Source organism: Somniosus microcephalus, chromosome 10 (genome assembly GCF_052327205.1).
Source record: "Somniosus microcephalus isolate GS21.2 chromosome 10, FLI_Smic_1.0, whole genome shotgun sequence".
In the NCBI taxonomy this organism is placed as follows: domain Eukaryota; kingdom Metazoa; phylum Chordata; class Chondrichthyes; order Squaliformes; family Somniosidae; genus Somniosus; species Somniosus microcephalus.
Genome location: NC_140996.1, coordinates 122,864,644 through 122,892,300, shown reverse-complemented (window position 1 = coordinate 122,892,300; position 27,657 = coordinate 122,864,644). Strand labels below are relative to the sequence as shown.

The window sequence follows — 27,657 nt, the reverse complement described above, 5'->3', positions numbered from 1 at the left end:
TCAATTCAACTAACAAGGTTAACTGGCATTATTCATTCAGTTAAGAAAATCTTCTGTGTTGTATTTTCTTAAACACTGTAATCTGCTTTTGAATTTCTCAAGTATAAATGATGTATTAACTGTTTGAAAGGATGTTAGTATAACTGCAGTGTCAGATGGCTTGTTTAATTATTTTGAGTGATTTCAATAACATTTCTTCAAGACTACTCGATACATTAGTTTATAGTTATGATGAATGTTGTGTTTTTTTAAGGTTTCTATTCAGAAGCAGGCTCATGACATTGGGGATCTTGGCACAGTCAATCTCTTTAGACAACCTACACAAAAACCCAACCCAGGTACTTGAGTTCAGAAGCAAGAATTGGTTTATACTTGGGATTACCGCTTGCCCGTTATAATAGAAAGTAGGAAATCTTAGCTATAAACTGCACATTTTCCTATGTTTTGTAATTGGCATAGCTCCTGGAATGGTTCCAGGAGTTTTATTTGCTTTCTTGTAAACTTTACAATACAGCGTTTCACCCATTAGCTGTCTTTGGCAAGACTGAAGGTGGAGGAAATTAAGATATGACAGGCATAAAAGGAAAGGAAACCCAAGGCGCTGGCAAGTGACAGAGCAACCCAGCACCTAAGCGCCTGTGATGGCTGCTGAAACACAGGTGTGCTGCATTAGATGGTGGTGAGGAAGACTGTACTCTTTCATTTCGTGTAGGCCAGCATATACCTGCAAGGAGGTGAAATCAAGCTTCAGGTCACAAGTAACTGGTTGTGTCAGTCCTATGCTGCAGGTGATCTTGCAGCAGATTGTACGGTTCTGCACCTGATTATCTGCTGGTCCGCACCCCGTCAAGATAGTACCCCACAGTCATGGTCAGGTGTGCACGCTAGGGTCTCCAGATATGCTATCGTGGAGGGTGTGTCCAATTATCCTGGTATGCCTGGTTTCATGCATTACCACTTAAAGCAGGATGTACTATAAACTGAGTCATTTCAAGGATACATCCAACATTAAGGTTAGTCAGACATTGACATATCTTCATGATGCCATGTATGTTGTCCCAGGTTCTCTTCGAAATAAGCACTGCATTCAATAATTACCTGCCAAAACGAGGTCTGGCCATCTCTGTAAGCAGGTGTGGAGGTGCCAGCAGGTGGGCACAGAGCACTTTTTATGCAACCTTGCATGTTTCAGTAGGGGGTCCTCCTCTTCCAAACACCTCAGGTAGGGGGATTTTCACTGGGAAACCCATTGGAGCAAGTAATAATGCCAGAGGTGCAAAATATCCAGAAATTGAAACAATTAATACTAAGGCTCATGTAAACCTAAGTGCTAGCAGAGAAGAAACAAAAAAAAAGTCAAGAAATGACTGAATTTGCAATTTTTTCAACTTGTACTCTTTAAATCAGCTACCACCACAGCTGATTCCCCAGTAATCCTGGATACCCATGTCACATTGGTAGCTTTGCAAGTGACATCCTGCACACCCCAATGTCAGAAATGTGTTGCAGGACCATCCCATTCCCAAATGATTATTGAAAATGATGCTTATGCCTGTTTGAAGTACATTCTTCTGACCCCATTGGTTCACACCTCCCAAAAACTTGAAACACAGCATAAAAGTGTCGAGGGAGTCTAATTCCAGCCTATTTTCTGCTCTCGGCTGCTTGAGTGACAACATAACAGGTTTCTGGAGGTGGAAAATCCAGGCTTGAGTGTCCAAAATGGGAAAACGTCCACCCAATAACACTAATACACCTCATGTTGAATGCTTAATTGTCTGAACAGAAGTTGTCTTCGGAGGGGAAGAATTAAATTACATTTATAATCTGAAAGAAATGTACATTTTTATTTTGCCTAGTTAAGGATCCTGTTTGCCGAATTCTGCTTTCAAGCAGGGGTGAATGTCAAATTTGCAACCAGAAACAAAATCTTCTGCAAGAATGTTATGACAGCATTGCATATCAATAATTTGAGTCTTCTGTAATGGGTGGGGGGGGAGGGGGCCTGGAAGGGAAAATATTCTATACTTCCATAATAAAATGAAGGACCAAGCTGACTTGAAATAATTGTCTTAAGTGTGCAGCTTGACCGTGATTAAACTTTGCAGTAAATGTTTTGAGAAGCTGTTGTTAAACTGCACTTCGTTTGCAGGTACTGCACACTGGCAGACCAAGCTAGAAGCAGCACAGAATGTTCTCTTGTGTAAAGAAATCTTTGCACAGCTGTCTCGTGAAGCAGTGCAGATTAAATCACAGATACCTCACATTGTGGTGAAAAATCAGATCATCTCTCAACCATTTCCTGGTAAGGAATATGGATTATTTAGTATTTATTTTCAGCACCATGCACTATGAATTATTCTTGTGATTTGTACACTGCAAAAGTGCAAGATTTTGGGCCATATATAACATTTATTTTCAGCTAATTTCAGCGTTCACATATTTTGGCACTGCAGTACAGGAAACTTTCTGGTATCCGGCACTGACGGGACCGAGCTGGTGCCGTACCATCAAAACTGCCGTAGAAACCAGCGCTAATGTTAAAACATACGGAGCTTTTGAGCTCCGTGTGAATCAACAAACCCTGTTGCTTAGCAACAGCTTCAAAACAGTCGGCCGCAGCTTAAAAGTGTCTCTGTAGCTAAGCAACAGCTTCAGCTAGACCTTGCAGAGCCTGACTGGAAAAAAAAAAAAGCAATGAGAAGTAAAAAAAAAACTTATAGGAAACGGCTCCTGAATTTTGCCGGTAGATAGAGCTTTCCGGACATTTAACCTCCGAAAGTTTCCTGTATTACTGAATCTGTTTCAATTTCTGCTCCTCATACAATTTTTCCAAACTAGTGGCAAATAATAATTCATTATCTTTTCATTTCATTTAACCTTTCAATTTCTACATTGCTACCTCAACTGGGCTAGTGTTTTATATATTTTATTTTTCCTTTTCCAAGTTTTGTCATGTGACTGCATATAAGGCAGAAACTTTTAAAAGAATGTAAACTAGGATTGCAATAGCATGAACTGACAGGAAGTGTTGAACTACAAATAAACTCTTATGTATATTATAATGTATAGAGGGTAGTTAAGTCATTGAGTACAGAATTATCCTTGCTGTGGAATAAATTCTCTGTTTTTCTGTCGTGCACTGAATTTGTCCATATGTTTGGTGCTACAGAAACCATGATGTGTCTTTTTGAAGATTGTGACTGACTTAACTTTTTAAGGAGTTATCCCGAATTCTCCCCGTAGTGTAAATCATTGCTTAAACATCAAAACAAAAATCTCGATTTGCAGAACCTATTGTGTTGTCCCTTCTTCAGATATATGCTTATTAATAGGGTTGAACAAGATATTTTCAGAATGACATGGCTCTCTAGAATTTGTATTGCACCAATATTTTGAAGGTTCTCTAAATTTGCCAAGTTTCCTGCTTTAAATGAACAAGTTACTGTCTCTTCTGCAGTATGTTTTGGAAATTGTAGAACTTGCATGAGTGAGTTTATTCTTCTGCAGTCTCTATTTAAAAAATCTCAAGATTTTATTGACTTGACATTTATAAAATTAATTTTGTTAATTATCCTGAAGTAAATGGGTGCTGGGATCACGATGCGCGATCACCCCCCACGTTTGGAGGACTGCTGGCAGCAGGCAAACTTCGTGCTGCTTGCTCTTTTCCATGACTGGCATTCAGCCCAGCGCTGAACGCACTGCTGAGTTGCTGAATGCTCAGCAGAGGACCCAAGTTCGTGCGAGGCTAGCACCAATTAATGCCAGTCTGCACCTCTTTAAAGGGGAGGTGCATTCTGCCTGCAGCAGATCATTGAACTGGCTGGGGAAGACAGTGGAAAAGAACAATTAATGTTGGCACAGCAGGGGAGAGAGCGTGCACCAAGGTTCTCCGATGCAGCATTGGAAGCCTAGGAGAAGAGAGGTCCTCTTTCCACAGGGGACCAGGAGGCCTTCCAGGCAACAGAGCAAAGTGCAGTGGGAGCAGGTAGCCACTGGTGAATGCCAGTAGTGTAGCCCCGAGGACGTGGATGAAGTGCAGGAAGAAGTTTAATGACCTCGCACGAGTCGACCAGGTCCGTAAATTCATCTTCAAATGCCATATCCCACCATCTGCACCTCTAGCCTCACACACTGCTCAATGCACCACACTTCCATCACTCGCCTACCAACAATCTCTACCAAACACGACGCATACTTCACGTTCATAGCTTCAGCTCACCCTCACACACTTGCCACTGTTGCAAGCCTCACACCCACATCTCAGCTTGCACGCAATGTCAGCTATTTAGCCATGACCGGCACATCACCCAAACATAATGCACCACACTCACTGACACACTTCCCTTTCTCTTGCAAGAAACAATGGTGCATAACGATGATATAGATGGGTTGGTCAGATGGGCGGAACAGTGGCAAATGGAATTTAACCCGGAAAAGTGCGAGGTGATGCACTTTGGGGGGGACTAACAAGGCAAGGGAATACACAATGAATGGTAAGACCCTAGGCAAGACGGAGGGTCAGAGGGATCTGGGTGTGCAAGTACACAGATCCCTGAAGGCGGCGGAACAGGTGGATAAGGTGGTAAAAAAGGCATATGGGATACTTGCCTTCATTAGCCGAGGCATAGAATATAAGAGCAAGGAGGTTATGATGGAGCTGTATAAAACACTGGTTAGGCCACAGCTGGAATACTGTGTGCAGTTCTGGCCGCCACACTACAGGAAGGATGTGATAGCTTTGGAGAGGGTGCAGAGGAGATTCACCAAGATGTTACCAGGGCTGGAGCGCTTCAGTTATGAAGAGAGACTGGGCAGATTGGGTTTGTTTTCCTTGGAGCAGAGGAGGCTGAGGGGGGACATGATTGAGGTGTACAAAATTATGAGGGGCATAGATAGGATGGATACTAAGGAGCTTTTTCCCTTAGTAGAAGGGTCAATAACTAGGGGGCATAGATTCAAGGTAAAGGGCGGGAGGTTTAGAGGGGATTTGAGAAAGAACTTTTTCACCCAGAGGGTGGTTGGAGTCTGGAACTCACTGCCTGAAAGGGTTGTGGAGGCTGGAACCCTCACAACATTCAAGAAGCATTTGGATGAGCACTTGAAATGCCATAGCATACAAGGCTACGGACCAAATGCTGGAATATGGGATTAGATTAGACAGGGCTTGATGGCCGGCGTGGACACGATGGGCCGAAGGGCCTCTATCCGTGCTGTATAACTCTATGACTCTATAACTGACACCAGCAGAACCTAGCTGGCAGGGAAAGGCTTGCCTGCATCACTACGCCCCCGTGGATGGAGGAGACGGTGCTCTCCATTCTTGGGAGGGGCATGGCTAAGCTCCTGGCCAGCGGAGGGGGTGAAAGAATACAAGATGCTTATATCCTCATACATTATCCTTCTCACATCCCACTTCCCCCTCATCCCATAATTTCGTCTGATTTACAAGCTGCACATGGTGTAAGCATGCACCTCTTGCTTTCATGCCACCCCCACCACCACCACAACCCTTGTGCCTTTCTCATTTCACGGACTCAAGAAATCCAACCTGTCCAGCCAGTGGCTCAAGAGGAGGGAGAGAAGAGAAACAGTCACTCAATCTGACACTCGCAGCCACCAGCTCAGATACTGACACTGCACAGACTTGAGGGTAGCTTAGAGGTGGGATCTGCATATGGTGAGCCACCGGGCACGATTGGGCTGCAGCCAGGGCAGGGGAAAGGGTAGTGCAGGTGCCAGCTCCCTGGAGGGTGAGGTAGCTCACTCTTTCTGCTGCAGATGACCCCTACAGAAGAATGCTGATGGGTATGCACAATGAGATGCTTGTGCATTGGCAGGCCTGCCAGAAAGCCTGAGTTCATTGTCAAGGAGCATGGAGGAGTTCAGCACCAGCAGCACGGTGGCATAGTGGTTAGCACTGTTGCCTCACAGCGCCAGGGACCCGGGTTCGAATCCGGCCTCGGGCGACTGTCTGTGTGGAGTTTGCACATTCTCCCCGTGTTTGCGTGGGTTTCCTCCGGGTGCTCCGGTTTCTTCCCACAGTCCAAAGATGTGCGGGTTAGGTTGATTGGCTATGATAAATTGACCCTTAGTGTTAGGGGGATTAAATACGTGGGGTTACGGGGATAGGGTGGGATATGTGTTGGTGTAGGGGTTACGGGGATCGGGTGGGATATGTGTCGGTGCAGGCTCGATGGGCCGAAATGGCCTCTATCTGCACTGTGGGGTTTCTGTGATTTCTGTGAACCTTCCACAGGGCTTTGTGCAGAGCTTGGAGCCCATGGTTTCCAGTGTGAAAGGTGTGGGCAGATCCATTAGCACACTTGTAGACCCAACCATCATGCAGCATCTGATGGCCGATGTCTCCGCTTCCATTGAAGCGCAAGTAGAAGCCACCCAACATCTGAGTGCTGCAATAGAAGCTCAGACTGAAGCCATGCAAGCTCCGACTGCTCTCTTAGACTGCTGCGATAGTGGTTGGGTTTACCAGTGTGGAAAGGTGCCTGCAGGATGTCACAGCAGTCCAGCAATCTCTCCTCCCAACAGGTGGCTAGGAATGGCAGTGGCAGTGGCTCCATGGAGCAAGAACCTGCTGTCCTCTCTCAGGATGACAGTATTCATCCTGCCAGTGCCCTTGCTGTTGCCTGTCAGCCAGCAAACCCTGACTGCTGCCACCATGCCGAGGTGGTGCAGTCCACAGCCGAGCCTTCTGAGCCCCGATGTGTTCGAGGCCATCTGCAGTCTCACCCACTGAAAGTCATCAGCCTTCCACCAACCATGCTGCAGCCACTAGGGTAGTACTTCGTAGGAGCGCTAGGACAAGCAAAGGCACACTGAAGACAGGCACTAAGGAAATGCACAAGGGTGATGGTTCACTTTATGTAATATTGGATGGATTGATAGATAAAGTTGGATTGGAATGTTTCTTTTATGGTGGCTTTTATTTCAGCAGTGTGGCCAAGAGGACGCTGTGATGGTCAGTGACAGAGGGAAGGCAAGGTGTGGGACTATTGTTGAATGGGTAATTGGGGCTGCATTCACTTGTACCGCAGCCGGATGAGTCGATCACAGACAGCCCGGCCATAAAGGGGCTGTCTGGGTTGCCGCCTCCTCTTCCGCAGCCTCTTCTGCCAGTCGCCATATGTCTGGTGGCATATTTATGATGGCGAGGTTGCGGAGCAGACCACAATGAATCTTAAGACGCGTTCTGGTGAGTACTTCAGGGCTCCTCCAGAGTGGTCCAGGTAGCGGAAGCGTTGTTTAAGGATGCCAATGGTCTGCTCCATCAGATTCTGTGTGGCAGCATGGCTCTCATTGTATGCATGCTGCCCACGTGTGGTTGGGTTGCGGAGCAGAGTCATGAGCCAAGTAGTCAGTGGCTAGCCCTTGTCGCCCAGTAGCCACCCTCTGATTTGTCTTGGTTACTCAAGGGCTGTGGTAACAGCGGACTGGCGCAGAATAAAAGCTGCTAGGATACTGGGCATTCACCATCGTGATGTGCCCGAGCATGTTCACGCACCACATTCAGCCTGTGACAACCTTTGCGGTTGCGGTACATCTCGGCATTTAGATGTGCTCACAAAGCAACGTGCGTGCGGTCAATGGCGCCCTGCACCATGGGGAAGCCCGCTATCCTGGCAAAGCCGCATGAACGCTCTGTCTGTTTCTCTCTTGTCAGAGCGAAGACAGTGCAGTCCCCTGTCTTGGGATAAATGGCGTCAGTCACCTCTCTTATGCAGCAGTGGATGGTGAACTGGAAGATGTTAGAGATGTCGCTCGCCTGCTCCAGCCTGGAAGGGTCCCGGCGCGAAGAAATTCAGGGCCACAGTCACCTTCACAGCCACTGGCAGCACTGTCCTTGCCCTGGTGTGAGTCTGTGGGTCTGGTTGCAAGAAGTGGCAGAGTTCTGTGAGCGCCTCCTTCTTTATGTGTAGACGCCTCACACACTGCTGGCTCAGGTTGAGGTAAGAGAATTGCTCTCGGAAGACCCTAGATGGGTAAGGCCTCCTGCCGAGAGCCCTTCTCCCCCTCCTTCCCCCACTGCGAGCAGCTTGTCCTCTTATTTGCTGCCTCTGCTCCATTTCCCTGTCATGCTGCAGGCCAAGGGGAATGACAACTAGAGCACCCTTGACCAGAACACTTGAAGTCAGAACCAAGGCCTTCTCCACTTGCATCACTGTTACCTCACCAACTTTAAATCACTCTGGAAAGCTGCAAACACATCCACAAACTTACACAGCCAGTAGAAATTAATCATTATCTCGCCTTGATCCTTTTAAATATCGCTGATCGGGGTTTCTTGCAGCTGCTGAATGCATGTTCAGCTGTGCGAGGTTAAGACAGGGCATTAGTTTCAGTGTTGAATACGAAAATGGCAGCGCTGACATCAAATCGGTGTTGGACACTGATTGATGTCACGATCTGCCTATTCTACATACTTCTGGCGCATGCTCCCGACGCTAACGCTCTCACCAAGGTGCCATCTGGCGCGGCCCGCATCAGAATTGTGCGGCTTGAACACCATTTTCGACTAAAAGGCACCAGTAGTGACCAAACAACGGGCGCTACGCAACCGAATTTTTAGCCCAGAATGTTTATAAAACTGGAACAGTACAATTTTTCTTTTAAACGGCTTTATGGTATAAGCTGCATTTTTTGGATAATGTACATAATCATCAGTTCATGTAATGACATTATTTTAGGTTTGCAGTTATCCATTTCCTTGTGCCACTTTGTGAATGATAAGAAGACCCAGAAAAAATCCATTGAGAAGCAGCGGCCAGATGACCATCTGTATGTGCTGGAACACAACCTTCACCAGCTAATGAGAGAGGTATTGAAAGACTTCAAAAATATATTAGCTATTTCTTTTAGAGCAGACTAATAAACATAACAGCTTGCATTTATGTAGCACCTTTAATGTAGATAAACATCCCAAGGCACTTCGCAGGAGTATAATCAGGCAGGCATTAACATTGAACCAAAGTAGGAACTATTTGGAGAGCTGACAAAATGCTTGGTGAAAGAGGTGGGTTTTAAGAAGGGCCTTAAAGGAGGAGAGGGTTAAGATCTGTTCTCGATGAGGCTAAAGGAGGATCATTGCTTCTAGGTGCACTTGGTTCAGATACAGTACTGAGGGGCAGAATTGCCCCTTCTCCCCTCTGTCCCCTCCCTACGTCTCTCCCAACCCCCTTCCCTGCCTCTTCTAGCCCTGCTTGATCTGAAAAATTCTAATTGGCCTTGACTACCCATATGCAACGTTCCAGGAAATTGATTAGTAGTGTTTGTTTAAAAACTGCTTTCTGCAGCATTAACTACTGAAAACTAGTTTAAACTTTATCTTGCAGTTCCATAAACAGACCTTGAGTTCTTCAGTGATGCCTCACCCAGCAACTGTACCTTTTGGGCTGAAGAGAATGAGGTTAGCAGGACCTCAGGCATATGACAAAGGAGAGATCAGTGCTTTACAGCAGAATGAAGGATTGCTGGAGAAAATAATCAAACAGGCAAAGCACATCTTTTTGAGACGTAGGTGAGTAATGCTGGAATGAATTGTGCAAGTAGGAAAGCAACATATTGGCATTCTTGGAAAGTGCCAGGAGCAGTACATTTTGCTATTGCATCTTTCAGTATAAATCACTTGAATGCATTCTTTAGGTTAAGTTACAGAAGCGAGATAAAACTTAACATCCTAATAGAGATTATAGTTAGATCTGAAAATATGTAAATTTTCCAGGCGTAGAACAAATGTCAGTACAGGTAGACTACCCTTTATCCGGACTTCCGAAAACCGAAACCCTCTAAAAACCGAAGGTTTTTTCGTTCAGCGTAAGTCGCGCGTACGACTTACGCTGAACGAAAAAACCTTCGGTTTTTAGAGGGTTCCGGTTGCGGAAGTTCGGATAAAGGGTAAGTCATGCGCACGACCCACCGCCAGCCCCGACAACCGCCAACCCCGCCAGCCCCGACAACCGCCGACCCCCCCCCGCGGGCCCCGACAACCGCCGACCCCGCCCCCCGCCGACCCCGACTGACTTACGCTGAGCGTCAGCGTAAGTCGTGCGCACGACCCCCCGCCGACCCACCTTCCGAAATCCGAAATTCTCCTTTATCCGAAACTCGGCTGGTCCCGAGGTTTTCGGATAAAGGATAGTCTACCTGTAGTATACCAGAGATCAATACTTGGGTATAGTATGTTTGTCTAGAATTCTCTAACGCAGATGTAACTTGTTGTTCAGCAGTACAGCAACTTGCATTTACATAGCGCCTTTAATGTAGAAAAACATCCCAAAGTACTTCAAGCGTAATCATTTAAAAAGTAGACAATTGCAACAGGCTATTCTATAATATGCTTTGGTTATATGGGGCAGTGTAAGAATTTATCAAAGGTACAAGCAAATGTGTATTTCTGCTTTTAATTTTAGAACTGCCAGGACAATTGACAGCTTGGCCAGTCGTATTGAGGATCCACAGATACAAGCTCATTGGTCAAACATTAATGATGTGTATGAATCTAGTGTTAAAGTGTTAATAACCTCTCAAGGCTATGAGCAGATTTGCAAGTGAGTAATGATGGAGTAGATCCAATGTTAAAATTAATGTGTATTTTTCAAACCAGTTACATTTGTGTTTTTGTAACTTTCTTTTTAACACTTTACATAAGGATCTTTATATTAGTATGATATGTGTTACTTTCCAAGTATCTGATGTAAACCCTCGAGGAATGACTTTTCTGATCCTAAAATCCTTCTGGTAAATCTTTGGTGGCAACCGGCTGGTGGATCAGCCTCCTATTAATTGTCCCACTGTGAGGTTTTAATATGTAACTTTTGGCAAGAAATATTTTGCTTGGGATTGATTATATTCTGTTTTCAGATTAACACTAATATGACCAGGGCGCAGCCCTCCTGTTTATCCCAAATATTTCTTCTATTCCTCACATTCTCGGCACCTGAACTTTATCAGAATATCTCATTTTACACATGGGAAGGTATGTTGCGCAATACAAATATTGTACTTCTGTTTTGACGTGACTTTTTTCCCTCCCTCCTCAGATCAATCCAGCTACAGTTGAACATTGGCGTTGAACAGATTAGGGTGGTGCACAGAGATGGGAGAGTAATTACACTCTCTCACCAGGAGCAGGAATTGCAGGACTTCCTTCTATCTCAGGTAACCAGATGAGGGAAACAATATAATGGGGAGTAGTTAGACGCTTTCAAACCCATGAATAAGCAAGTCATGGTGAATGGAATAGTCATAAGACTTATAAAATATCCAATTTAACTGTGTGGAAAGACGTCTGTTCTGAAGAGAGCTGAGGGGCTTTTTTAACAAGGAAATTGTTTTTAATTCACTATAGTAGCATAGCACGTATATCCTATAGGTTTAGTGGCTATTCCTGTCTTGAATTAAACCAAAATTGTACATTTAATTTCTGATGCTAGCTGTGTAAAACTTATTTTTTACTCATTTGTGTAAGGGGAAAATATATCTGAAAACTTGTGTAAAGTGTTTCACTGATTTCTTCTGTACCTGATTTTGCAGTTATGTTTTTACAATTAACGTGCGAATGTCTCGTTAATTAAAACTACCAGTAATTTGGCACTTGAAGCCAAAATGCAGGATATAGTCCCACAATGCTCTTATTTTTGGATTTTTCACAACACAAGTATAGGCACATAATTTTATTTAGTTATTTACAACTTACCATTTTTTAAAAATATGCTTGCTGGCCTCCTGATCAAAACCATCATTATAGTACTGATTCCTTACTTGTATGGAGGCTTAAGTGTGAGCCCTTGGACCTGAGCCCAAAGCTCTCCACTACTGTTTATAATCAGTAGATTGTCTTCAACTGTTGAGATGCCCCAGCTTTCCAACCTGTTCATATTCATAAATATCAGATTGCGTTTAGAATTCTTAACGAGTCCCCAAATTGTTGATTCTAACTAGTAATTTTAAAACATTGTGTACCGTTTTAAATATATTTAAAGCTCATTGCTTAGCATTATGTTCTATGCTGAGCAGAATACTGTCCGCTAAATAAAATGTAACTTATCAGGACTTGATCACAGTGGTTTTTGTCTGACCAATTCTCCCATTTTTTTTCCCCCATTGAGGATAGAAACACAGTTTCCATGCTATGTAATATATAACTTATCTACATGGTCCTTCATTCCACTGCACTTGAAATACTGCACACAAAATGGCCAGATTATGTGATGAATCCCTTCTCCATCACTTTGTGCCTCATACATTCCCATGTCTCAGACAGTATTAAGTTGTGTCTGATCTTTGTTGGTGTATATCATAGGGTCATAGAAATTTACAGCACAGAAGGAGACCATTCAGCCCATCGTGTCTGTGCCGGCAGAAAAAGAGCTATCCAGCCTAATCCCACTTTCCAGCTCTTGGTCCGTAGCTTTGTAGGTTACAGCACTTCAAGTGCATATCCAAGTACTTTTTAAATGTGGTGAGGGTTTCTGCCTCTGCCACCCTTTCAGGCAGTGAGTTCCAGATCCCCACCACCACCTGGGTGAAAAAAGTTTTCCTCAACTCCCCTCTAATTCTTCTACGAATTACTTTAAATCTATGCTCCCTGGTTATTGACCTCTCTGCTGAGGGAAATCGGTCCTTCCTATCCATTCTATCTAGGCCCCTCATAATTTTATACACCTCAATCAAGTCTCCCCTCAGCCTCTTCTGTTCCAAAGAAAACAACCCCAGCCTATCCAATCATTCCTCATAGCTAAAATTCTTCAGTCCTGTACACAGTACTCTAGCTGTGGCCTAACTAGTGTTTTATACCGTTCAAGCATAACCTCCCTGCTCTTGTATTCTATGCCTCGACTAATAAAGGAAGGTATCCCATATGCCGCCTTAATCACCTTATCTACCAGTCAAGCTACCTTCAGGGATCGGTGGACATGCACTCCAAGGTCTCTCTGTTCCGCTACACTTCTCAGCATCCGACCATTTATTGTGTATTCCCTTGTCTTGTTAGCCCTCCCAAAATTTATCACCTCACACGTCTCTGGATTGAATTCAAATTGCCACTTTTCTGTCTACCTGACCAGTCCATTGATATCTTCTTGCAGTCTGCAGCTTTCGTCCTCACTATCACTCATGCTGCCAATTTATGTAACATCTGCAAACTTCTTAATCATGCCCCCTACATTGAAGTCTAAATCATTGATATATACCACAAAAAACAAGGGACCTAGTACTGAGCTCTGCGAAACCTCACTGGAAATAGCCTTCAAGTCATAAGAACACCCGTGGACCATTACCCTTTGTTTACTGCCACTGAGACAATTTTGGATTTAATTTGCCACTTTCCTTTGGATCCCATGGGCTTTTACTTTTCTGACCTGTCTACCATATGGGACCTTATCAAAAGCCTTGCTAAAATCCACGTAGACTACATCAAACGCACTACCCTCATTGTTGCCACCTTAAAAAATTCAATCATGTTAGTCAGACATGACATTCCCGTAACAAATCCACGCTGGCTGTCCTAATTAATCCGTGCCTTTCTAAATGACGATTAATACTGTCCCTCAGAATTTTTCCTAATAATTTGCCCACCACTGAGGTTAGGCTGACGGGCCTGTAATTACTCGGTCTATTCCTTGTTCCCTTTTTAAACAGTGGTACAATGTTGGCAGTCCTCCGGCACCGCACCTATAGCCAGAGGCGATTGGAAAATGATGGTCAGATCCTCCGCTATATTCTCCTTTGCTTCTCTTAACAGCCTGGGATATATTTCACCCGGGCCTGGCGATTTATCTACTTTCAAAGATGCTAAACACCTTAATACTACTTCTCTCACTTTATCTCATCCAATGTTTCACATTCCTCCTCCTTAACTACAACATCTGCATCGTTCCTCTCTTTTTGTGAAGAGAGGCAAAATATTCATTAGGAACCATACCCACGTCTTCTGCCTCCACACACAGGTTACTTTTTTGGTCTCTAATAGACCCTACTCTTTCCTTAGTTATCCTCTTGCTTTTTATGTATTTATAAAACATCTTTGGGTTTTCCTTGATGTTACTTGCCAATATTTTTTCATGCCCTCTCTTTGCTTTCCAATTTCCTTTTTAATTGCACCCCTGCACTTTCTGTATCCTCTAGGCTTTCTGCAGTATTTAGCTCTTGGTATCTGACATAAGCTTCTCTTTTTTGCCTCATCTTACCCTGTATGCCCCTTGACATCCAGGGAGCTCTAGATTTGGGGGTCCCACCCTTTTTCTTTGTGGGAACATACTTGCTTTGGACCCTCACTATCCCCTCCTTGAATGCCTCCCACTGATTTACCTTCAAGTAGCTGTTTCCAGTCCACCTTTGCTAAAATACATCTCGGCTTAGTAAAATTGGCCAATTGAGAACTTTTACTCCTGGTCTATCTTTGTTCTTTTTCATAACTACGCTAAATCTAACTGAATTATGATCACTACCACCAATATGCTCTCCCACAGATACCCCTTCCACCTGCCCAGTTACATTCCCTAAAACTAAGTCCACAACTGTCCCGTCTCTTGTTGGACTTGCTACGTATTGGCTAAAAATGTTCTCCAGAATGCATTTTAAGAATTCTGTACCCTCTATACCTTTTTACACTGATTCTCTCCCAGTTAATATTAGGGTAGTTGAAATCCCCTACAATTACTGCCCTATTGATTTTGCACTTCTCAGAAATTTGCCTGCATATTTGCTCTTCTATCTCCCGCTAACTATTTGGAGGTTTGTAGTACACTCCCAGCATTGTGATTGCCCCTTTTTTGTTCTTCCGTTCAACCCATATAGCCTCATTTGATGATCCTTCGAACATATCCGTCCTCACAGCTGTAATTATTTCTTTAACCAATATTGCAATCCCCCTCTCTATCTCTTCTGTAAACCCTGTAACCAGGAATGTTGAGCTGCTGTTCAGTCATGTTTCAGTAATAGCTATGATATCATACTTCACACGTCTCTGTGCCCTCATCTCACCTGCCTTATTTACTAGACTCCTTGCATTGAAGTATATACCATTAAGCACTGCCAAACCCCTTTTATTATCTATTTTCTAGCCTTTTTTCCTCTACCTTCCAAACTTGCTTACTCATTTTCTGCCTTCCATTTCCAGCTTGCATTCTCTCCCTTCTGAATCTATGCTGAAGTTCCCATACCCCCTGCCAAGCTAGTTTAACCCCTCCCTAAGAGCACTTGCAAACCTCCCCGCGAAGGTAATTGGTCCCAGCCCTGTTGAGGTGGTACAGATCCCACCACCTCCAGAACTGGTCCCAATGCCTCCGGAACCTAAAGCCCTCCCTTCTGTGCCATCTCTCCAGCCATACATTCAGCTGCTCTATTCTCTTATAATCTGTACTCACTTGCGCATGGCACCAAGAGTAATCCGGAGATGACTACTTTTGAGGTCCTCCTTATCTGTCTGCAGGACCTCCTACCTCTTTCTACCTATGTCATTGGTACTGATATGGACCACGACCTCTGGCTCTTCACCCTCCCCCCTCAATGTCCTGCAGCCGCTCAGTGACATCCTTGACCCTGGCACCAGGGAGGTAACATACCATCCTGGAGTCAAACCTGCTGCTGCAGAAACGCCTGTCTGTTCCCCTAACTATTGAATCCCCTATCACTATTGCTTTTCTAACGTTCCTCCATCATCAGACATGATCCTTTTTCTTTGGTGTCTCCAATAGATGTCGCAGCATCAGGTACATGCAGTTCAGCAGTTGGCCAAAGTAATGGGTTGGCATCTGTTGAGCTTCAGCAACCATGTGGGCTTGGGTCCAGTGGAGAGTATTGGAAATGCTTCTGCGATAACTGTGGCTTCACCCAATGGCGAGTATTCAATTTCAGGTAAGTGTATCCTGAACAGTGAATGATGAATCAACCTGTTTGAGTGCAGGTCTGGATACTTTTTACAGCTTAAGAGCATTTTGTGTGATACTTGATGTATTCCTACTTCATTTTATATTCATTTCTACACTTACACTATCTCCAGTAGAAGAAGGTAAGCAGAGCCATGGCTGGTGGTCTGTAACTGGCCACTTGGAGTGGCTTTAGTCATAATAGATTAATCACAAGAGCACTATGCTGTCTGCAACAGTGATCCAAATTCATGTTTCCTTTTACATTTTTTAAGTTAATATAATACAAATAACAAGTGATTAATTGTATTTCCACATTTCACATACCACCGCAGCATACCAACTGAAACTTTGTTTATGTTGAGCAGGAAGAAAACTTACCTGTTAATTAATAAGCAACGTTTTCAAATGGTCCTGATTCTGACAACTGTTTTCATGAATAATATAGAAGTGATTCGTTATAAAAGTCTATCTTATGACACCCCTTTTCGTTACAGTACGGAATGGACCTGAAAGTGGCTGTAGGGTGGTGGTCCAGTTTCCTAGAAGTCAGTGCAAAGATCTTCCCAAGAGTGATGTGATGCAAGACAGTAAATGGAATCACCTTCGAGGACCATACAAGGAAGTATTGTGGAGTAAGATGGAAGGACGCAACTTTGTTTATAAAATGGAACTCTTGATGGCAGCTCTTGCTCCTTGCCCATAATTGATGGCTTTTGTATGAATCAGCATCTTTCTGCAGATACCTCCTACTTAGAAGTTTCTCCAGACAGTTCCACTGAATTTTAAGCGATGGGATATAAATTTGAGACTGTGGTAAAAAATGTACTTTTTGTATTGCTGAAATTTCCAAAATGTTATGTTGCATTGATAAATGCAGATGGGTGAAAGCTTTAATGGCTTCCTAACATTGTCCATAACTGGCGATTAAACGCTTCACTTGCTGTGATGCAGATGTATTTTTTTAATTTTTCATTTTTGTATAGAAATTTCTATTGTCTGTAAATAAAATGAGGTAATGTTTCAATTGCAGATTTCCACATTAATCAAAAATGCCATATCATAGTGCCCTGAAACTGAACCGTTAAAAGTATCTCTGATCACAACAGTAGAAATACTATTCATGAGGGATAGTTGAGCTAAAAATTTGTCTAATTTTTTTTTCCTTCAGGGTAAGTCCTCAAAGTGCAAGTCGTACTCACAAAGAGGTCATACTAACATTACGAATAGGTGATAAACAAGAGTAGTGTCAACTCATGAGAAAGGGGAACTTCCCTTTTACTAAAAATGTTACTAATGACCAAAATCTTGATAAAAGGTTCTTGATCAATGGTGCCACAGTAGCTATTCGGAGCAATGTTCTGTGATCTTCATTTGTTACCCTTTACTTACAACAGAAGAAATGCTTCTTACATGGTTTAAAGATATTTTGCATCTCAGCTTCTACTTTGAACATTTGGACTAAAGCATTTAAAAAATAATTTACAGTATTTCAACCCAAATTCTTGATCTTTTATTTGAGTCCTGATATATGCATAAAACTGAAATAACAGAAAATGCTGGAAACACTCAGCAGGTCAGGCAGCATCCGTGGGGAGAAAAACAAACGTTTCAGGTCTGTGACCCTTCGTCAGAACGGGAAAAAGTTAGAGATGTAACAGGTTTTAAGCAGGTGCAGGGAAAGGGGGAGGGAGGAAAAAACAAAAGGGACGGTTTGTGATAGGGTGGGAGGCAGGAGTGGTTAAATGTTGCAAATGGGGATCAACAGCTGCCGCCTGAAAAAATAGGGGCAGGGGTTATAGTCTGAAATTGTTGATCTCGATGTTGAATCCGGAAAGCTGTAAAGTGCCTAATAGAAAGATGAGCTGCTGTTCCTCGAGCTTACGTTGAGCTTCATTGAAACAGTGTAAGAGACTGCGGACAGAGGTCAGAGTGGGAGTGGAGCAAAGAATTAAAGTAACAAGCGACCAGAAGCTCGGGGGGTCACCCTTACGGACTGAGCGGAGGTGTTCCGCAAAGCGGTCACCCAATCTGCATTTGGTCTCCCCAATGTAGAGGAGACCGTACTGTGAGCAGTGTATCAAATTGCAAGAAATACAAGTAAATCGCTGTTTCAGCTGGAAGGAGTGTTTGGGGCCCTGGATAATGGGAAGGGAGGAGGTAAAAGGGCAGGTGTTGCATCTCCTGCGCTTGCACGGGAAGGTGGGGAGGGGGTGATTGAGGAGTGGACCAGGGTGTTGTGGAGGGAGCGGTCTCTTCGGCTTGCTGAAAGAGGAGGGGAGGGGAAGATGTGTTTGGTGGTGGGATTGCGCTGCATAAAACTGAAGTTTATAATGTCATCACAACTCTTGACTATTACTGTCTGCAATGCTTTTCTGTTCATCTTTTATCTTTATAGAGTCCTGATGTCTTAATTTGGAATGAGGAAGCATGTAGATTGAATAGAGATGTTGTTTCTGCACTTCTGGTTAACAGTTCACCCCCGTCAGTGTAAATATTCTGTCAATGCAGCTACTGCATTGAGTAAAATGAAATTACTACTGGAAAAATTTGCCAAGATTATACAACTTGCCACCAGAAAATTAATCCCAGCAGGAACCTATTCCTAGTTATTGATTTGCTTATGCACACAAATTTGCAGCATTTACACAGGGAAGCCTAGGTGGATATTGAATATGCTTCAGTGTCATATGTATGTGTGGTTTTCTTCAAGCCATTTTTCCCATCCTTCCAAAATAGTGGATGCATTGCTGGTCATCTTCCAAAATTCTATAGCCTCTGGAATCATTCCCATGGATTGGAGGGTAGCTAATGTAACCCCACTATTTAAAAAAAGGTGGTAGAGAAAAAACGGGGAATTATAGACCGGTAAGCCTGACACCGGTAGTGGGGAAAATGCTAGAGTTCATTATAAAAGATGTAATGCACTTGGAAAACAGTGACAGGATCAGACAAAGTCACCATTGATTTACAAAAGATAAATCTTGCTTGACTAATCTGGAATTTTTTGAGGATGTAACTGGTAGAATAGATAAGGAAGAACCAGTGGATGTGGTGTATTTGGATTTTCAGAAGGCTTTCGATAAGGTCCCGCACAAGAGATTAGCGTGCAAAGTTAAAGCACACGGGATTGGGGGTAAGGTACTGACTTGGATAGAGAACTGGTTGGCAGACGGGAAGCAGAGAGTTGGAATAAATGGGTACTTTTTCGAGTGGCAGGTAGTGACTAGTGGGGTACCGCAGGGATCGGTGCGATTACCCCAGCTATTCGCAATATATATTAATGATCTAGACGAGGGAACCAGATGTAATATCTCCATGTTTGCAGATGAGACAAAGCTGGGTGAGCGTGTGTGCTGAGAGGAGGATGCAGAGAAACTCCAGTATGATTTGGGCAGGTTGGGTGATTGGGCAGATGCAGTATAATGTGGATAAATGCAAGGTTATCCACTTTGGTGGCAAAAACAGATTATTATCTGAATGGCAATAGATTGGGAAAAGGGGAAGTGCAACGAGATCTGGGTGTCCTTGTGCACCAGTCGCTGAAGGTAAGCATGCAGGTACAGCAGGCGGTTAAGAAGGCAAATGGTATGTTGGCCTCCATAAGGAGAGGATTCGAGTACAGGAGCAAGAATGTCTTGCTGCAGTTGTACAGGGCCTTGGTGAGACCACACCTTGAGTATTGTGTGCAGTTTTGGTCGCCTTATCTGAGGAAGGATGTTCTTGCCATGGAGGGAGTGCAGCGAAGATTCACCAGACTGATACCTGGGATGGCAGGAATGACGTATGAAGAGAGATTGGGTCGATTAAGCTTATATTTGCTAGAGTTTAGAAGAAAGAGGGGATCTCATTGAAACTTAAAATTCTAACAGGACTAGATGCAGGAATAATGTTCCCGATGGCGGGGAGTCCAGAACCAGGGGTCACAGTCTAAGGATAAGGGGTAAGCCATTTAGGACTGAGATGAGGAGGAATTTCTTCACCCAGAGAGTGGTGAACCTGTGGAATTCTCTACCACAGAAGGCAGTTGAGGCCAACTTATTTAAATATATTCAAGAAGGAGTTAGATATATTTCTAAAGGCTAAAGGGATACGGGGAGAAAGCAGGGACGGTACTGAATTTGGATGATCAGCCATGATCTCATTAAATGGCGGAACAGGCTTGAGGGGCCGAATGGCCTACTCCTCCTATCTTCTATTTTTTTTAAGGTATTACTTTTCTAGGATATTGCAACATAGGTACTGGCAGTATCTCCAAGTAATCATTCTTCATGTTTAGCTTCAGCTGTTGAGTGTCAGTAAGATGTTCAATCGCTGGCTGTCAATCAAGCTTAGTCCCGTCATCACCTACTATTCATTAGAGGCTACTGGATAGTGATTGACACTGGGAACCTTTGTTGATCATTTTGTTCTCTTCCTTACCCAGGAGCAATGGTTTAAAACATTGCTTCAAATAACACAGCTGTAATGGATCCGATTAGAATTGGAGCACTAACCGTATACCATCTAATCTCAAACAAAATCCTATGTGCTCCAGGAACTTTACATTTGGAAAGCAGATTTCCTGGAGAGGCACAGAGGGGTGTAAATCAATACGGTTAGATGAACTATACTTCATGGGGTGGGTGGGGGGCGCACAGTGAGGATACGTGTGAAGCGATAATGGTCAGCACTGAACATTGGATGTCTTCAGACTGATTGAAAATGGGCAAAAGTAGCCTTGTATTCAAAAAGATCAGTCATACCTAGCAGCTATATATTTATTAGCAAGACCACAGTAATCAGATATAATAGGGTAAATAATCAGAAGCAAATGGAAGAATATCTGCAAGAAAATAGCCTGATAATCACAGCCACCATGATTTCAGATGGTGCAGATCTTGCCTGGAATGCCCACCTTGAAGTTCTGCTCTTCTCTCTGACGGGATTTCCGTTTGTCTCTTTTACCTTGTTCATCTTCATTGCTTTCCGTCTCCCTTCTCATGTTTGATCAGGTAGCTACCAAAACTCGCTTTCACAGCCACATACCTTAGCAACTGTCTCCTGCTGCGACTTACTCCATGTGGATTCCAACTAAAATTCCACCCTTTTGTGTTTTGGGTCCACGCAGGACTACAGATATCCCCAAGATATTCAGCGTTCCTCGAACCACTGGTCTCACCATATCCTAAGATCCACATTGAATGCCATGCGCCGCCACATGGACACTCTTGACCTCTCTCTTCAGCAGCACCGACTCTATCTCAAAGCTGTCCTGGTCCGCAGTTCCATTTCATCCTTCGCCTCATCCGGCACTTAAAGGAAGAAAAAAGTTTTTTTTTTTTTTTTTTTTTTAAAACAGGTGTCAAGGATCGCAAGCTTCAACAACTCTTGGAACCACCTTCCACTTCACTTTCCTCTGACCCCATCCCTTCTCCCAATCTCATCCCCTGCCGCGTTTTCACTATCCACTCTGGCCTTCCCCTCTCTGACCCCGAATGATCAGTCCTTAGCAAAGGCCTGAGATTCATCCCCTTACACCCCCACCTCACTGAATTTTGAGCTCGGCACGATGCTGAGCTCTTTTTCCGCTGCCTTCGTCTCTGTGCCCACTACTTTGGCCAGGAGTCTTTCTCCCGCTTTCAGAATTCTCGTTCTACCTAGACCCCTCTGGCCTCTTAACCTCTCTAGATCTTTTCCTTTCAAACTGCTGGCATAACATCGGCCGTCTCAATTGCTCTGCTCCCCTCACTCACTCCAACCTACCTCCCTCTGAACTTGCAGCATTCCATTCTCTCAGATCCAACCCCAACATTGTCATTAAACCTGCTGACAAGGGTGGTGCTGTTGTTTGGCGAACCGACCTCTACCTAGCGGAAGCCGAACGCCAACTCTCCGACACCTCTTACCTCTGCCTGGACCAGGACCCCACTACCGAACATCAAGCCACCATTTCCAAGACTGTCACTGACCTCATCTCCTCTGGAGATTGTGCCCCCATGGCCGCCAACCTCGTAGTTCCCCAACCCCGCACAGCCCGCTTCTACCTCCTTCACAAGATCCACAAACGGGACTGCCCTGGTAGACTCATCGGGGACGATTTTAACTCGGGTGTGGGGAATTGGCGGGTTCCCCGAATTTAGTGTTTCCCACACGATTCTAAATGGGCCTGAGATTGATGCAATTTTAACTCAATTGGCCAATTGATTTCCAACGTGTGGGAAGCCTTGGCAATTGAGTATTTCCAGTCAGAAAGTCGCAGAATATGACGTCATCATTGCTGCTGCTTTTAAGGTCCACAGCAAGCCTTGCTTCTTCTGCAGGCTTCCAAACTTCACCATTAAGATGGCACAGGAGCCTGCAGGAGCAACGGCCAGCGGGAGGGCAAGATCTGCCCCCAAATTTGATGAGGCTTCACTCCAGGCATTGCTGGATGGTGCTAGGGCCCACAGGAAGGTCCTGTTCCCTTCTTCAGGGAGGAAGAGGCCTCCTAGTCAGACCAAGGCTGTGTGGCTACAGGTCAACTCCTTGGGGCTCACACGAAGAACTTAGATGCAGTGCAGGAAAAGATTCCATGACCTTCATCGCACTGGAAAAGTAAGTACTGTATGAAGTTTCCATCACCCTCAATCTGATCCCCATTGCCTTTTCTCACCAGCACTCAGCTTTAGCAATCTCTTCCTGCACACCCCACTAGACACTCACATCCATGCACCCTTACCCATTCCCTCTCTATGCTCACATTCACAGAACTATTCCATCATGCAGCCCTCACACTCCCTCTCACTCTGATGCATTGAACACAACTGACAACACACAGGGAGGACCCTTGGTCTTGCAACCTCACTCCATATTCGTCTCCTTCTAAGTATCTATGCTATGCAATCTCTGCACTCACTCCTTCATTCTCACTCAACCTCCACTTGTCTCCCTCATTGCAGGAAAAGAGAACTTACAACAGGAGAGAGCGAGCCAGGACAGGAGGAGGGCCGCCCTCATTAGCCCAGCTCACCCCCTGGGAGGAAGGCGTCCTGGAGATTGCCGGGGCTGACCGAGATGTGGAATTTGGGGAAGGACAGATAGGAGCATCCCCGCAAGCTGGTGACAGAATAGTTTTCCATCTCTCTCATTGGCATTGCATAAGTCGCTGATAATGATTCTGAAGCTACACCATATGGACTTATGATCATCTGCAAAATGCAATGTGCATGTAACCTTGGCATCACATCTCTAACTTTTTCCTTGACTCCCCCACAGGACCATCGAGAGCCCCCATCCCCAGTGTGCAGGAGGAAGAACCTGAGCAGCCAGACTCCTCAGAGGAATCTGCAACCTCTGAGGGCGCAGCGTCAGCAGAAATAAGCGCACCCAGCACCAGCGCAGACACTCACACCTCGGTGGGACCCTCGGGACATAGAGTAGAGTTGTCACCTGGTGTATCACAGCTCACAAGTGAGCATCAGCAGATTGTGGAGACAGGGACAGCAGTGGAGAGTCCTCGTCGGAGGGCGCAGGACTCTGCCAGCTCGGCTCAGCTGCATGTCGACCCTCTGCCTTTGGGTCCATCCGTAAGATCAGAGGTGATGGAACTCCATGCACAGATGCAGGAGTCTCTGGCAGGTTTTGTATCCAGGGTCACTGTGAGCGTGGAGCGAATGGAGGAGTCCATAGCGAACATGAGCAGAGCCTTTGTGGAGTCAGTGGCGCATGAACGCATCAACACGGAAAAGATGGCTATTGCTGCCTCCATGGTAAGGCTGGCTACCGTAGAGGAGAGGAGGGCTATGGCCATGGAGGAGGTGAGTGTTCAGAATAGAATGACACCTCTTGAGGAGCGATGGGCATTTATTGAACAGAAAAACCAGACCTTCATGGAAGTCCTCCTGAGTAGGACTGCCATTGCAGATACGGGTCCCCATGGCCCCCCTGATGTGCAGCAAGCTGCTCTCAAGCCACTTGCAGGCACTGAGGGGGACCTGACCCATGAGAGGGAGGTTGGTGGCAGACCTCAAGGAAGTGGGGGCACGTCTCCAAGCGCTCACACTTCCATGCCACTGCAGAGCCCTCGGTTAGAGCCCCGCCAGAGTCCACACCCAACAGGGAAAGAGGTCTCAACCCCTGCACAGCCGCAGGAGCAGCAGACTGCTGGCGAGCCCTCACAGGCTCGCCACCCCAGAGGACGCCCGCCAAAGATGTCGAGACAGGAGCAGCAGGAAACTGAGCAAGGGGCCTCCACATCTGCTGAAGCCACAGGGGAACCACTACGTAGAAGCACGCGTAAGAGGAAAATAAAGCACAAATAGTCACAAGGGTAGTCACTTTGGTGAAATGTGTAATTTGTAAAAATGCCATCAGTTTGTTTTGCATAAAAATTCTGATGGCAACTTCTGCAGTTGTGGCGTGTGTCATTTCGCGAATGGGGCTGGAGGTCCTCTAATGTCAAGAAGGGAAGGAAAAAAAGGCCTCCCATGCTTCTGGTAGATGCCTCAGTTGAGGAAGCGCTGAGTGAGGGGGGTGAGAGGGGTCTCGCAAGAGGTCACACTGGAGAAGTGTGTGAGGCTCCAATCTTCCACAGGTGTGGTTAAGCCTGGTGAAAGTTGCCCCAGGCCTGACACAACAAAGTCCTGCTACCTGCAAATGATGACTGATCAAATATCCTCTTTAATGTTTGACCTGCAGCTGATAGTCAGCAAGCCAATAGTGCTCACGCCAGGTTTCACAGGCGCGATCCCCACCAGGCATGTTATACGTGGGAAAAGGGTTAAACAGGCAAGGGCCTGTTAAAATAGGATTATAAAGGCCAATGAGTGCTGTTTAAGGGCCCTAAAGACCAGTCCTGCCTGTTGCAGGCAGGACTGATTCGGGTCCATCAGACATACCTGGGTTAAAATGGCTAGGTGTCGGGAACCAGGCGGTGGGGGGGGTCCCGACCCCCAGGTTTTGTGATTTTAACCCCCCACACACCTAAAAGCCCGCCTGTCGGCTGAGTTAAAATTGAGCATTGTTTCAGCCTGTTCTTGCCCCACGGAACTTATCTCTTCCTATCTCAACTCTTTTTTCTCCCCTTGTCCAGTCTCTTCCCACCTACATCTGCAACTCTTCCGACGCCCTCCGCCACTTTAACAGTTTCCAGTTTCCTGGCCCCAATCACCTCCTTTTCATTATGGACATCCAATCCCTCTACACCTCCATCCCCCACCAGGATGGCCTGAGGGTGCTTCGCTTCTTCCTTGAACAGAGGCCCACCAGTCCCCATCCACCACCACCCTCCTCCGCCTGGCTGAACTTGTTCTCACATTGAACAACTTCTTCTTTGACTCCACTCACTTCCTCCAAATCAAAGATGTTGCTATGAGAACCCGCATGGGTCCTACCAAGCCTGCCTTTTCATGGGATATGTGGAACATTCTTTATTCCAGTCCTACTTGTAGTGTCCGTGTGTTGATAAAGACACTGAAGACAGGAGTTGGTTCATAGGTGTTTACTAAGCAAAGTCTGGGGGGTGTTCTAACGGATATACACAATATACAGGCTTATATAGCCCGAGTGGCCATTACTGGCATTACAGCACACCTGGGGTTCTTAAAGGCACATACACTACAATTCCTCCCCTTTTAGCTAACCAGTACATCATATTTTAAGTAATTATTAATTACATGTTATAAGAAAAATAATATACACATTGCTGTAGTTAATTAATTATAAGTCAGTCTCTCAGGAGGCTTCCTGACTCGGTCCGGATAATGCCTCGGTGGTGTAGTAGTTTCTGGTGGTGTAGTAGGTTCTTTTGGCAAGGCTGATTCGGCTTGAATGCCAGTGTCGGGTTCATCGGGTTCCAGTATCACCGGATCGGAGGTAGATATGGGTATCTCTACTTCATCGTTAGACGTATAGAGTTGTGGTGTAGGTTGTCCCTTTTCGGATGACTCTATGATTTGGTCAGCATGGCGCCTTATTATGCTTTCTCCGATGTCCACGGTATACATCAGTGGTCCTAGTCGTGTGCAGATAGTTCCAGGCTGCCATTTCTCGGTACGGTAGACCCGGGCCAAAACTTGTTGACCTATCTGGAAGGTTCTAGTTGGCCTTTCATTCATGCCTTGAAACTGCCGGTTCTCCACGTCCCTTCTGATGTTGGGCTTGACCAAATCCAGCCGGCATCTTAGGTTTCTATTGAAGAACATCATGGCGGGAGTTTGGTTGGTAACCATATGTGTTGCATTCCTGTATGCGAATAAGAAGTTATCCACCTTGTGCTGAAGTTTTATGTCTTCATTACCCATGGCCTTTATGGCCTTCTTGAAGGTCTGGACAAACCTTTCAGCCAATCCATTGGTGGCGGGATGGTATGGGGCGGACGTGTAGTGCTTAACCCCATTGTTTTTTAAGAACTTCCTGAATTCTTCGGACACAAATTGCGGTCCATTATCAGAACAGATCTGTTCCGGCAGCCCATTCCTGGCAAATATGGTCCTTAATACTGTGATGGTTTTTTCCGTGGTGGTGGAGGACATCTTTATTACCTCCGGCCACTTGGAGTGTGCATCAACCGCGATTAAGAACATTGAGTCCATAAATGGACCAGCAAAGTCGATGTGTACCCTTTGCCAGGGGGATGAGGGCCACTCCCATGGATGTAGAGGGGCTTGTGGTGGAGCGTTTTGGACCTTCTGGCATCCTAGGCAGCTCTTGGTCATTTCTTCAATGTCTCCATCGATACCTGGCCACCATACAAACGCCCTGGCTAGGTTCTTCATTTTCACTCCACCCAGATGCCCCTCATGAAGCTCCTTTAGCACTTTATCCTGGAGTTTGGGTGGAATCACCACTCTGGATCCACACATCAAGGTTCCTCGGCATACTGACAGCTGTTCTCTTCTTTGCGAGAATGCTGGCAACAGTGGTTCGTCATGTGCTGGCCATCCATTCACTGTTAAATCGTAGACCCGTGAGAGAGTCGGGTCATTTCTCGTCTCCCTTTCAATGGCAGAATTTGTTACTGGTAGACATTCTACTATGGTAGAGTGGAACATCTCCACTGGGTCTACTGTAGGTGCCTCTTCTACCGTTGGCAACGGTAGGCGCAATAACCCGTCAGCATTCCCATGCTGTTTTGATCCTTTGTATTCTATGTTGTATTGGTGTGCCCCTAGAAAAAGGGACCACCTCTGTAGCCTTTGCGCTGTCATAATGGGAACACCCTTTTTAGGGTTGAATATGGAGATGAGGGGTTGATGGTCAGTCAACAAGGTAAATTTTTGTCCATGTAGGTAATGGTTGAATTTCTTCACTCCCCATACCAGGCTGAGTGCTTCCCTGTCGATTTGGGCATAGTTACGCTCAGCTGAGTTTAATGAGCGTGACGCAAAAGCTATCGGCCGTTCTGAGCCATCAGGGAATTTATGCGATAATACTGCTCCTAGGCCGTAAGGGGATGCATCGCACGCCAGTCTGATTGGCAGTGATGGGTTGTAATGAGCCAAAACTTCTTCGGATGTGATTAAGTCTTTGCATTTATGGAAGGCACGTTTACAGTCTTCGTTCCATTTCCAAATCACTCCTGTTTGTAGCAGTTCATTAAGAGGATGTAGAAGAGTTGATAAGTTCGGTAAAAATTTATGATAGTAATTTATTAATCCCAGGAACGATCTTAATTGTGAAACATTTTCAGGTGCTGGGGCTTTTATGACCGCTTCAATTTTTTCAGGTGACTTATGCAACCCTTCCTTATTAATTATGTGGCCACAATAGGATATTTGATTTTGGAAAAATTCGCACTTGGGCCGATTTG

General features: G+C 45.2%; 1 protein-coding gene across 3 annotated transcripts in view; it reads left to right on the top strand.

Annotated features, from left to right (window-relative positions):
- The window catches only part of med17 (mediator complex subunit 17), a 30,750-nt gene extending 13,836 nt beyond the window's left edge, over window positions 1-16,914 (top strand). For 2 of the 3 annotated variants that reach the window (XM_085998783.1, XM_085998781.1), the window contains exons 5-12: window positions 254-338; window positions 2,153-2,305; window positions 8,709-8,839; window positions 9,354-9,538; window positions 10,431-10,568; window positions 11,061-11,178; window positions 15,717-15,876; window positions 16,385-16,914. In XM_085998783.1, coding sequence (XP_085854909.1) covers window positions 254-338; window positions 2,153-2,305; window positions 8,709-8,839; window positions 9,354-9,538; window positions 10,431-10,568; window positions 11,061-11,178; window positions 15,717-15,876; window positions 16,385-16,593 — 1,179 coding nt within the window. In that variant the 3' untranslated portion in view covers window positions 16,594-16,914. The remainder of the gene's footprint in view (window positions 1-253; window positions 339-2,152; window positions 2,306-8,708; window positions 8,840-9,353; window positions 9,539-10,430; window positions 10,569-11,060; window positions 11,179-15,716; window positions 15,877-16,384) is intronic. The other variant, XM_085998782.1, reaches the window with a different exon arrangement.
- The last annotated feature ends 10,743 nt before the right edge of the window (window positions 16,915-27,657 follow it).